Source organism: Notechis scutatus, chromosome 3 (genome assembly GCF_049901735.1).
Source record: "Notechis scutatus isolate UNSWTSFEM ecotype Mainland chromosome 3, rNotScu1.2, whole genome shotgun sequence".
Taxonomy (NCBI): Eukaryota; Metazoa; Chordata; class Lepidosauria; order Squamata; family Elapidae; genus Notechis; species Notechis scutatus.
Window position 1 is genome coordinate 103,142,714 of NC_142011.1, and position 11,908 is coordinate 103,154,621.

The window sequence follows — 11,908 nt, forward strand, 5'->3', positions numbered from 1 at the left end:
GAAAAATATATCCCTTGAGCTCTTGACTGCAGTTTCTGTATAAGTACCCTTCAATCATGGAATACAAAGGTAGCTACAACAGAAACACCCATATTTCGTCCGGCTTGTTCTTTCTGAATCCCACTTATGACTCTGCTGTTCAAGGACAGTTCCAATTATTCTTGTATAGAGGCGGGCAGGAACTGTGTGCTTGATTCATGCTCCCTCCCACTTGCTGAAAGATATAAAAGCTCTGCTTCCAAGCTCCGGCACTGAAAGCTTAATAGAAGGCTGTGATTAGAGCCCTCCACTGCTCCCCAATCCAGTTGCTGCAGATCTAAGCAAGCCACCCAACTACTTTCTCAACATGTGCCGAGGTTTAGCTGCGCTGCCTGCTAGCTGCTTGGAAAGGTAAGAGGCTTGGAAAATTATTGAAGCTCTTATTATATTATTACTTTGCTGAACAATCAGGGCTGGACTTGACTTGGCCACATGTAGTAACCAGGAATGACCTCAGTCTATATCCCAAACCCCGATTGTACCATTTCATGTAATGACTGGAATGACATTATTTAGTTCAACACTGAGGAAAGATAAAGGAGGTAATGATAATAAGAGATTAAAAGAAATAGGTTTTTCTTGCTTTTCTCGAGAACTGCAGCTGACTGTCTGCTTCATACATTTGGCTTGTTTGTGTGTTTTTAAATGTGATGGGAAAACGAGTACAAATTCTCCTGTGTCTTTGCAATGCAGTTCTCAAAGACACCTCTGCAAGTAGCACTGCACATCATTAGCATGCCTGCCACACACCAGCCAGAGGTTGGTGAGCTAAGAATAGAAAGCGATGCGCCAGGCGGCCATCTCCAAACTGTCGCAGTGATTGCACCAAGCAGGGAGAGACCTCTGAATGGCTGCAGCACCCACCCTGGTTAGGCAGGTGTGTGACACAACATTCAAAGTCTGAAAACTCTACCAGCTATGGGATGCTTTGAATAGTGGCAAAGGAAAGCATCCAGTTAATCACCGAAGAGGAATAGCAATTAGGGAGAGGTAGTGTAGAGGCATGGATGAGAAACAATTAGAATAATTATGATATTGGCACTTTATTTGTGCCCTAGTAAAACAATATAGCCACAGCAAAAAAGCTGAGGGTCTGCTTTGAGGAGCATACAGTGTGGGGTGTTTTTTGGGGGGACAGGTGAAGAGGTATCAGAAAAGGACAGTGAAGAGAGCTTGATAGCCACATCTGAACATTTGCTTTGGTGTGCTGGCCATCTATTGTGTTTGAAAAAGGCAAGATAACATTCTAGCGATAGCCTTGAGGTTTTATATATATTCCTAGCATTTCTCCTCTCCTTTGCCCCTGGCCCACAGCCACATCACACCCTAATGACTTGATAAGGGCTCTAGTGACCCCTGGGAGGACATAGTGCATTTAACAGTAGATGCAGTCCGAGGCAAGTGCAGCGTCATCCCATCTTTTAAATCTCTGGAAAAATCCCATTGATTTTCCACATTCCTGATTGTCTCGGATTCAGCAGCTACAGAGACATGAAGGACGCCCAGGGCCTATTAGTGGGTTCACAGTCAAGTCCAAGCAAAGAGAAAGATCAAAAGGGGTACAGATGCTCCAAAGTGAGAAAGCAACCATCATCACCTTCTTTGATGACCTTCTGCACTTGAAGGCTACCTGGCACAGGTCTTGGACCCCAGCATGGTGCTCAGGAGTGGGCCCCCACTAAGCTACCTGCAACAAATTATTTTTAAATAAAAGGTTATATTAATTTTTTTTAAGCGTTAAACTACCAAAGCAAGTGCAATCTGTATTTCCGAGAACAATTCCATTCTTAGAAAATGCTAGGTGGTTGCAGTCCGGGCGCCTTATAGGGTTTAACTTCTTATATATGTGGATTAGCTGAACTATCATGACAATCTTTTGTAAAAATAAAAGCTACGTGACTTTAAAATTCCCAAATGAGCCCACTGGTCCAAATAGATTGAAAACTCCTATGGCTGTACCAGTTGACTAAAGAAGTCATACCCATCAAAAGCCGGAATTTCATAAAAAGTCATTAAAAATAAGTGACATTAGCTAGAGAGCAGTGAGCCTGCAATTGTAATATTTTGAAACCAGAAATTATTATTTTGGTCTGACTTACATTTGTTCTGTTCCTAGCAATATTTGTAATTTTTCTCAGTATTATGTGACAGTTTATTTTTTCAGGAGTTCAGCAAAAAAATATAATTACATGTTGGTAAACAGGGTGGTGCTGATAAATCCTAAGTGCTATCAAAGTTAACAATTCAGAAATACACATATCAGTTTGAATAGTAAGAATAAGCTAGATTCATTGTTGGCTAAAGAGCATCTTTTCTATGATCTCTGGAATTATGACAATGCATTTTTAAAACATGCTGGATAAATACTAGAAACAATAGCATTTAATTTGTTTAAATATTGCTTTAATAAACAGAAAAGAGCAAAAGTTGCAACAAAAATGTAAAAAGATTTAAAGAATAAGCAATAAAGGAAGATAAAAGGGCATCACAGAATTATGTCTGTATGTGTACAGAAACTATATGTTCAGCTGTTTTCTACAGCAGATGAAATTTTGACCTCATGTAATAATTGCTTGGTTTTTGGTACCTATTAATGATGATAATTAATAGCCTAAGAATTTTGCAGAACTGACATGCTTGTGTCATTTTACAAAGCAGAAAATATAATATATATTTATAATTTATATTATTATTGGAATAAACATGCCATACCATTGTAAGCAGCTTTTAAGAAGTTAGGTATTTAGAATACTGAATTCTTGTAAGGTAACTTAGACCATGACAGAATTAATGCCCTGGTAGGTTGGAGTCATGACATGTTATATCACTTCATTTCAGAGGTTGAGGCACTTACTAGCACTATTCGATCTGAGGGTACAAATCTCCAGATGACATTAAGAGCACAGAGTTGGTGTTCTTTGTATCTCTTTGCTGCCACCTAGTGGCAGCTTGTAGCCTAGAACTGGTGGCCTTCGATGAAAGGTTGAGGAAGATCCGGTCCACAGAATTAAGTAATGGGTATCTAGTGAAAGTGGGGAGAGGGGAATGAAAAGCTGATCCAACCCGGTGGAGATGTCTGATGAATTCAGTAATAAGGGGAAGAATTAAAGGAACATAATACAGAGTATTTAACTTTAAGGAATTAAATTACAAATTAACTTTACAATTGCAGAGTATATACAAGAACTTCCGCTTGAAAAAAATTGTTTTCCTTTTCAGTTTTTAAGTCTGGCTGAGGCAGTAAATGCTGTGAGTTTAGGAAAACTAATTATGGCATTCTGTTGCTTAAAAACCATTTTTCAATTTATCCTTGTTGCCAGCAGGAATAGCCTGTTAATATATGAATAGCCAAGTTAAAGATTGGTTGATAAAGGATAAAAAAATGCATTTACTAATGGAGAAAAAGAAAGCTTAGCAGAAAAGCCAAGTATACTTTCTTTATACTAAAGAAATGCTTCAGCTCTCAAACTCACACTGCAAACTCTTATCTTAAATTGCCAGAACCAAGAAGCTTCTTCTAGACCTTAAGTTTGAAGGAACATCCTTATCTTGTCTTGATATCCTCTAATCTAGCAACTGCAGTACTTTGTTTTTTTAGTATCCTTTTTGAATTATGTTCTTTTCTCTTTTTCAGAGCCAAAGAGTTTAAAACACGTTTGAGAATTCTACTCCATAAACCAGAATTTGGACATAAAATTGGAAACCTCAGCTGGAGCACCAAACAAAAGTAAGTCTATAACTGGTTGACAAAAACACAAGGGTTTTTAATGACAATAAAATGTTAGGGTTATTTCATTCTAATTGACTCCAAAGAGAGGAAGGATCCTAGATAATGCTTTTTAGCTGTGTTAGTAAAAATTTTGTATGATACAGCGGTTTGTTATGCTGTATCGTCCTTTTTGAAAAGACAAAGAGCCGTTCTAAGTCAACCAAATGGCTGAGATGTTTTTGAAGAGAGGCTGCTTCTAGACAGAAGCACTTATATTAAAAAGCCTTGTGCAAGTCTTTTAACACTGTTCTTTTTCCTGAAAAGAAAATGATGGAAGAAATGGGTGAAAACGGGGACCTAAAAATGAAAGATCCTGTTATATAATAACATTATGTAAAAAAAACAGAGTGATTTTTCAATAAATCTTCATCCAGGATATCCCAAATACTCAATTTCCAGATAGTATTTCCTGCTTATTGCCTCCAGAATAATATCTCTACACCTTCATTGGCTAAGAAGGATAAGAAATTTTGAAGAACTTGCTGAAGTGGTTTAAATGGTGTTAATGACATAACATATGTGAGGTGATATGTGGTAGTGAGCAATTTTGAATGGGGATTATGAGAAATGAAGCCAGGATAAATAGGACACTTCCCAGAAGCTTTGCATCCTGAACTCTTTGCTCAAAACATTACTCTTTGAAATCTGTCGGACAAGCTCTAAAAAATATTATTTCTTCTCCAGATATACTTTGGAGGAAGCACTTGGATGGAAGGAGTCCTTTGATCAACTGCTGAGAAGCAGAAGTGAGTACACATCATGTGCGGTAAAAAAAATTGTAAAAAACAAAAAAAAGTATAGTTGCAAGTAGCTGGCGATTGTGTGATTTCACATGATTCAGTAAGGTTGCCAACCAGTCACGTCTTCACAAAATGTACCAGAGGATCTTTTTAGATAGCAAAAAAGCAGATACTTTATAAAATTACTGAATGAACAATCACCCCTAACCTAGTGTTGGGATAGCTCATAGACTTCTCAACCCAAATAATAAAAGTTTGAACTGGCTGAGAATACTAATATTTAATCTGTTTACGAATAACTGAAGAGGGTAAACATATCCCACACACCTTCCTCCTCCTATTTTCCCCACAACAACAAACCCTGTGAGATAAGTTGGGCTGAAAGAGAATAACTGGCCCATAGAGAGCCAGCTGGGTTTCATGCCAAAAATGGAGCTAGAACTCTGAGTCTCCAACTTTCTAGTCTGGGGCCTTAACCACTAGACTGGGGATGTTAAACTTGCGTTGTCATGGTGTTGTCGTGTGATGTATCATGACTTTTCCCCCATCGCTAAACTGGGCGTGGGCGTGGCCAGCATGTGATGCCTCCGACCCACGGGCCACAAGTTTGACACCCCTGCACTAGACCAAACAGGTTGTCATTTGAATCAAATTAGTTATTATGCTAAACATGACCTTCTCTTTATTTTTTAAAAAAATTAGTAACAGTAAGACCGCTCCAGATTCTCAGGGAGAGGAATCTGATCCCGTTATTGCTGTATTTTTGCCACCCAGATTTTTTTTAATTTTCTACAATAGAAGGCAAAACAAATAAGACTCCGATGGGGTTTAATAGATTATTCTTCATCCAGAAATCAACCATATATCTTTAAGATGGATCGTCCTTGACATTATAATTTGCAAAACATGCAGCATTTTAAAAATCTATTCGTGATAGTCTTTCTTTTCCTTCTCTCTCTATCACTTCTAAACTGGTTATTCTACCTCCTCCTTTACAGGTGGCATGGAAGCATTTCATGGGTTTCTTAAAACGGAATTTAGTGAAGAAAATCTGGAGTTCTGGCTAGCTTGTGAAGAATATAAGAAAATCCCCACCAAAGCAAAATTAGCAGCCAAAGCCAACAGGATCTTTGAAGACTTTGTTCAGAATGAGTCCCCCAGGGAGGTGAGTCAAATGACTTTATAAGTTCAAAGATAAATCAACCTCAAAGCAGAGTTTTTTTTTAAAAAAAATTTTTGCCTGACCCTAACTGAGGGTTCTTCAGAAAGGTACATAAAAGAAAGAGGAAGCTCAGTTATTGGGAGTAGGTATTAATTTTTCTGCTGAGTCATGCCGTTTTCTAAAGAGCCTGTGTTACAATAGGATTGCTTTAACTTTTGATCTGGCTTCAGGTCCATCTACTGCATGCAGATTCAGCTTCAAGATATATCTTTGCATTGGCAACAATGCCTTTACAATGGGAAGGGCATGAAATTTCAAGGTTATCTTAAGTTGGCTTTTCCAGTTTGGTGCTTACCACCTGATCTAGCTATAGCTCCCATACCCAGGAAGGGGAAGATGAATATAAGTACTTTTGCTGATAGTGCATAGCAAGAGAAAGGCTCGTAGGCCCAAAGGAGGACAGGTGAATGGAGCAGTTTAGATTCTTCCATATTTGTAGCTTAGGTTGTGGATTTTGGCAGTGGTTCATTCTCTGAGCTTGCTGTTTTACTCCTGACATTTCATTACCAGACTAAGTAACATCTTCAGTGGACTTCAGGTGAAGTGTTTTGTTCAGTTTTTCTCCTGTTTATATAGATCCTATGTGGTGTTGTGATCAGTTGGTCACGTGACTGATTATTTGCATGGTGCAAAATTCAACTGGTGGTCGGTTTCATCGCTGATTGGTTGTTTGTTACAGGTTCTTACAGGTTCATATAAGTCAGTGTGGTTCTAAGTCAACATGGATGGATCCATCAACAAACACATTGATTTAGAACCAGCATATGAACCTATAAGAAACCGGACCACCCAAGCCGCCAATCATTGACAGAACTGATTACCTCCTCACCAACTGAATTTCGTATCATGCAAACCAGTCATGTGACCAACTGACCACAACACCACATAGGACCTATATAAATAGAACAAAAACTGAACAAAACACTTCACCCAAAGTCCCATGGAAAATGTTACCTAGTTTGGTAATGAAACATCCAGGAGCTAAACAGCAAGCTCAGAGAATGAACTGCTGCCAAAATTCTCCCATGTATTTGAGAATATCCCACCTTTTTATTTATTGCAAAATGATTTTCAGTGTTCATTCATATTTGCTTATTCAGAGTTGATTTCCAGAAGTTTTTGATATCTACTCTGCAGGTCTTTCACTGTTGATGAGAGATTTCCTACCTTGGTTATGGTGTTACAATGTATGTGTTGTTTCTCATCCATCAAGTTACAACCAAGGATGCATATTCACCATATTTTTTTCTCCGTTAGGTAAATCTTGACCATGAAACTCGAGAGGCAACCAGAAGGAACATTGCTGGGGCCACTTCTATGTGCTTTGAAGAAGCGCAAGCAAAAACATACACCTTGATGGAAAAGGACTCCTATCCCAGATTTCTGAAATCTGCTTATTATAGAGACCTGATTGAACAAGCAAATAGCCACAGAACAGGCAAACCTGCACACACCTGAGCCAATCCCTTGTTATCATCTGGAACTGTGTTGGGGAACAGAGACACAGAGTGAAACTGGAGATGCTGAAATCCAAGTGAAGGGTGCTAAGAACATTTCCATCGCAGAGCTTTGATTTTTCCTGGCCTGGGACCGCCAATACTTCCATGTACCCAGAAGCTCTATTAAATGCAGACCTTCTCTAGAAAAGAGGCTGTGAGTTGAAAAAAACCAGGAGAGCCTATGAAAAAGGCTGAAGAAATTGATGCAAGGAAGACTTGGTCTCCAGATAGGAAGAGAAATGCAACAGGAAAGGGAATGAGAATTATGAAGAAAAGGTGGATTTTGATTGTCTCCTAAAATGTTTACCATTTTTGGAGATACCTCTGTGCATTCATCTGTTTGAACCAGTGACAGCCTCCATCTACTCTTAAAAGCTAGTCTCTGCACCTATAAACACAGACCAAAAACTGTACATAGCACAATTCTCATATCTTGTATATACAACACACACCAGTTTGAAATTTCTACCCATTGCATGTCAGCCTCAGAGGCCTTCTGTTCTCTGCATGTTTGTACAGTGATCAGCTTGGTGTTCCAGAGCTTTGCATCCAAACGGTTTTGCATTTATACTCAAGAGAAAGGCTGCATCTGCTTTGCTACCCTGTTTCTCCAACAATACGGCCTCTCCCAATAGGAAGTCCCAGCATGTTTTATAGGCATGAAATGAAATTAAGCCCCTCCCCCCAAATTAAGGCCTATATTAAAACATGCAAAACGGGGGGGGGGGAATGGTGGGGGGGCTTGCCATTAGGAAGTACTTTTGTTGCACACTGGATATGGTGCTGCCTGCGCTGACCCCGATACGAACTGCCCCACCAACGCTGAGGTCAACATCCAAACCATCGCTGCCCGCCCACCCGAAGATGCAAGGGGGGGGGGAATTAAGTCACCCCAAAAAAGACAGCCTAGCCATTTTTTTCGGGGCTCAAAAAAAAATAAGACCCGGCCTTATTATATGAGAAACACGGTACTTTATACATCTCAATCTTCCACCATCTTGGACAGATTTCCTTTTAAAGACATTTGAAAGAAGACATTGTTTTATTTATCTCTGAACGTTATATGCAATCTTGGGAGACATGCCCTATTTTTAAATTATTTATATTTATTATTGTCATTTTATTGTTATTTATTATGATGGGCATTAGATAAGCACAGCACTTTAGAAGTAGGTGCTATGGATAAACCGTTGCTACAAGGGGCCTACAATTTAATGTTGGCCTTTTAGCCACATTCATAGCATTTACAGAGTATATTTATAGGGGACATTTACATATTTTTTTAAAAAAAGAGGGAGACAGGCAAGACCACCTTTGCAAATATAAGTCCCTCAGAATTGTTAGTTCACCTCAGGAGTCCCCAAACTTGGCAACTTTAAGACTTGTGGACTTCAACTCCCAAAATTCTCCAGCCAGCTGGCTGGAGAATTCTGGGAGTTGAAGTCCACAAGTCTTAAAGTTGCCAAGTGTGGAGATCTCTGGTTTACCTCATAATGTTTTATGAACATACTGATACATACATTTAGCCATTTAAAGCTCATACGATAGTCTGAATGTGGAAAAAGAAGGGATAAATTTTCCAACGAGCAATTTCCTGCTTGCTTTGTGGAGATAATTTGTATCATCACTGTTGAATGGAGAGTGTAAAACTTAAATTCCAGGGCTTAATTTCACAAATCAGTAAAAATTGAAAATAAAACATAGCCAGTAGGATAGTTCATTTGTTATTTTCCTTTTGTAGGGTGTGCTTTTTTAGAGCACCATATTGAAATTAATGACAATTGTTCATATCCTTGTGAAATTATCAGTAGCTCAGTTGAGACATATATAGATCAGAGAGTTCTGAGTGACTGAACGCCAAGTAACTTATTTAAAATGTATCCTGTCCCTCTTGTTTAACCAGCTGTAAAATAAATAATTTTAAGCCTGTTTAGAATTGTTTATATAATTGAAATACTGAAAACAGCTGGAAGGAAACCAAAGTTTCACACAATGACTTAGCAATTTCTACTGCTTTTGACCACTAGTTCATGAGTGCATGTTCAGAACTGATTGTAGCATCATGTGACATAGGAGTGAGCTATTATAAATACATATGGTATTACTCATCCTCATTGCCTGATTTTAATACCAACACAATACTATCAGTGGACAGTTTTTATGTTTGGCTGAGCGTCTTGAGTGTTCAAGCAAAATATGATCATGTGGTAGAAAGGAATGTATAAACTAGTTTTCCATTTCATTTCTGGAGTCTTTAGCACAGATATAGAGAGGGAAAGGACAGAAGAGATACATTTAAATTGAGCAACACTATATACCAGCTGTCTCCAACTTCATGGCCTCATGATGAGTTGGACATTTTCAGAATTACCAGCCAGATGGCTTGGTTGAATGGAATTTGTGATCTAACCATTCTGGAATGGAACCGCAACTATATTTTTGTACTTCTTAGCAGTGGTTAAACGGCTATCATCGATGCTGATAAATGGACAATAGCTGTAAAGATGAATGCATCTGTTTTTTCTGCACTAGAAGTCTTGAAAATAAGTTCTTTATCCATTGTCAGCATTTCTAGATGAGATACACCCCAAGGCAACTGCAGATTCCCTTTTGCATTCTCTGGTATATTAAAAGGGCCTGCATCCTGAAATGTTTCTTCTGATTGTTTGACCTTTTACTTAGATCAACTGTAATAAAGAGGTACCTTAAAGAGGTTTCCATTCCAATAGCATTCAATCGTCTATGGTGAAAATCTCCTTCTATTGACTGTATTGGTAAAAGATCATTACCCTTGTTATGTATAACAATTTTTTTTTAAAAAAAAGACAACATCTAAAATGGGCAGGGGAAGGGATTCTTAGAGCATCTGAATATACAGATCCATTGAAAGAGTTCCCTACAATTGACTTGGTTCCTTTTAATACTGATTTTATTGTGATGTTCTTCAGAATAGGCATTTTTACAGGCATAAATGGGACCTAAAGCTAAAATTTAGCTAAGAAATATTAGAGATCCTTCCAGTGGTCAACAATAAAGTGCTAGAGCAGCCCTGTAGTTCCTCTTGTCAAAACAATAGGAGTCCCTTCTCTAATCCAAACTGATTAGACATCATTCTCATCTAAAAATCCAGACTGGGATTCGAATTTTGCTAAGGCCAGAATGGCTTGGATATGTATTATTTACTCACCAGTGGAGGTGGTTCTATATCCCTGTTCTTTCAGTGAATGATTGAGATACTGCATTGTGGTTTCATGAATGTTGTATTGTCTTTATTTGAAAAAATAAAAATAAAACAATTGCAGATACCACAGAAATCTCATTTATTCTGAAAAGTGAGGGGAAGACTGGGGGGAAAGGACTTGCTACACAAAGCATCAGCCTCTCATACACCCTCCTGGATGAAATCAGGGCCTTTGTCAAGGAGGCAAGAAGTGTCACCTCCTAGGATATCCCAAAGAACTGAAGAAGCTTCTTGAATGAGAAGCATCTTTGGGACAACCATGGCCTGGATGATTGGCATCTCCATAGACATGTTACCCAGGATGAAAATTAGAATAAGCATTCAGCATAGTAGTTATTCTATGTTGGCAAATTCCCCTTTCTGCGAAGGAATATACTTGACATACATGCACACTTTATGCACAACTTGGAGTCAGCATTTAATGCTAAAAAGCACAAATTCAACTTCAAGATCCTACCAAGTATAAAAAGTTAAAGATTCACAAAGCTGCCTTACAACCTGCTTCAGTAGTTTCTCAGAGGAATCTTGGCTTTAGGGAAGGGGGGATAATGCAATTTATCCATAAAATTTGGCTCACAGTATTGATAATTCCTGGATATTAAACTATTTTTGACTTCAGGAACAAACAATAATAACATCAACTCTAATTGTCCAATGCCCATAGAGCCAGAATTATGACCACATTGTTCCAAAAAATTTCTGACCACATTGTTCCACAGCACTTAACCACATTGTTCCACATTGACTTAACCAGATGCATGAAGATTGAAGCAGCCCAGATTATGGATCTGGATATAACCTCTGCCTAACCCAGGGGTGGGCAACTATGGCCCTTTTATGAATTATGGACTTCAACTCCCAGAATTACTGAGCAAGCCATGCTAGCTTAGGAATTTTGGGAGTTGAAGTCCACAAGTCATAAAAGGGCCATAGTTGCCCACCTCTGGCCTAACCACATGCTTCCAATTTGATGGATAAACTTACCAGCAAATTAAAGGCACATCTACGGGATCACCGCTTTCAGGACTTATAGTGGAGGTCATTATGCAATGTTTAAAAATTCATAGCACTTCCATAAATATAATCCAAAATATAGATCAGATCTGTAGATGACACCTTCACCATAATAAAAAGGGTCATTTAGCAAATTACTCACAGAATCATCAATATGTTCAAAGGAATGAAGTTTACTAGAGAAGAAGAAAGCAATAACTCACTACCTTTCCTGGACATCCTGATTAAGTGAAGTATTAATGTTGTAATGTCATTTTGATTCTCTAGAAAAACAATGGGAAAAGTGGATGTTTCAAGGAAAGTTTGTTGATTTTGTCAACCCTAGGAAATTCCTGCCTTCTCTTCCCCCACTCTCCACTTCCCCATTCCCTCACTCTCACACAT

At 38.5% G+C, this 11,908-nt stretch overlaps 1 protein-coding gene and 1 long non-coding RNA gene across 2 annotated transcripts; one reads left to right on the top strand and one right to left on the bottom strand.

Moving 5' to 3' along the window:
* Positions 1 to 242: 242 nt before the first annotated feature.
* Positions 243 to 7,793, top strand: RGS16 (regulator of G protein signaling 16). Its single transcript, XM_026669252.2, has 5 exons — positions 243 to 390; positions 3,674 to 3,766; positions 4,493 to 4,554; positions 5,547 to 5,713; positions 7,028 to 7,793. Exons 1-5 carry the CDS (start codon positions 347 to 349, stop codon positions 7,226 to 7,228), a joined length of 567 nt encoding a protein of 188 aa, XP_026525037.1. The 5' UTR covers positions 243 to 346; the 3' UTR covers positions 7,229 to 7,793.
* Positions 7,723 to 8,428, bottom strand: LOC148131309 (uncharacterized). Its single transcript, XR_015748715.1, has 2 exons — positions 8,249 to 8,428; positions 7,723 to 7,877 (listed from the first exon to the last, which is right to left on the bottom strand). It is a non-coding gene; the product is annotated as an uncharacterized LOC148131309 (long non-coding RNA).
* Positions 8,429 to 11,908: the final 3,480 nt, after the last annotated feature.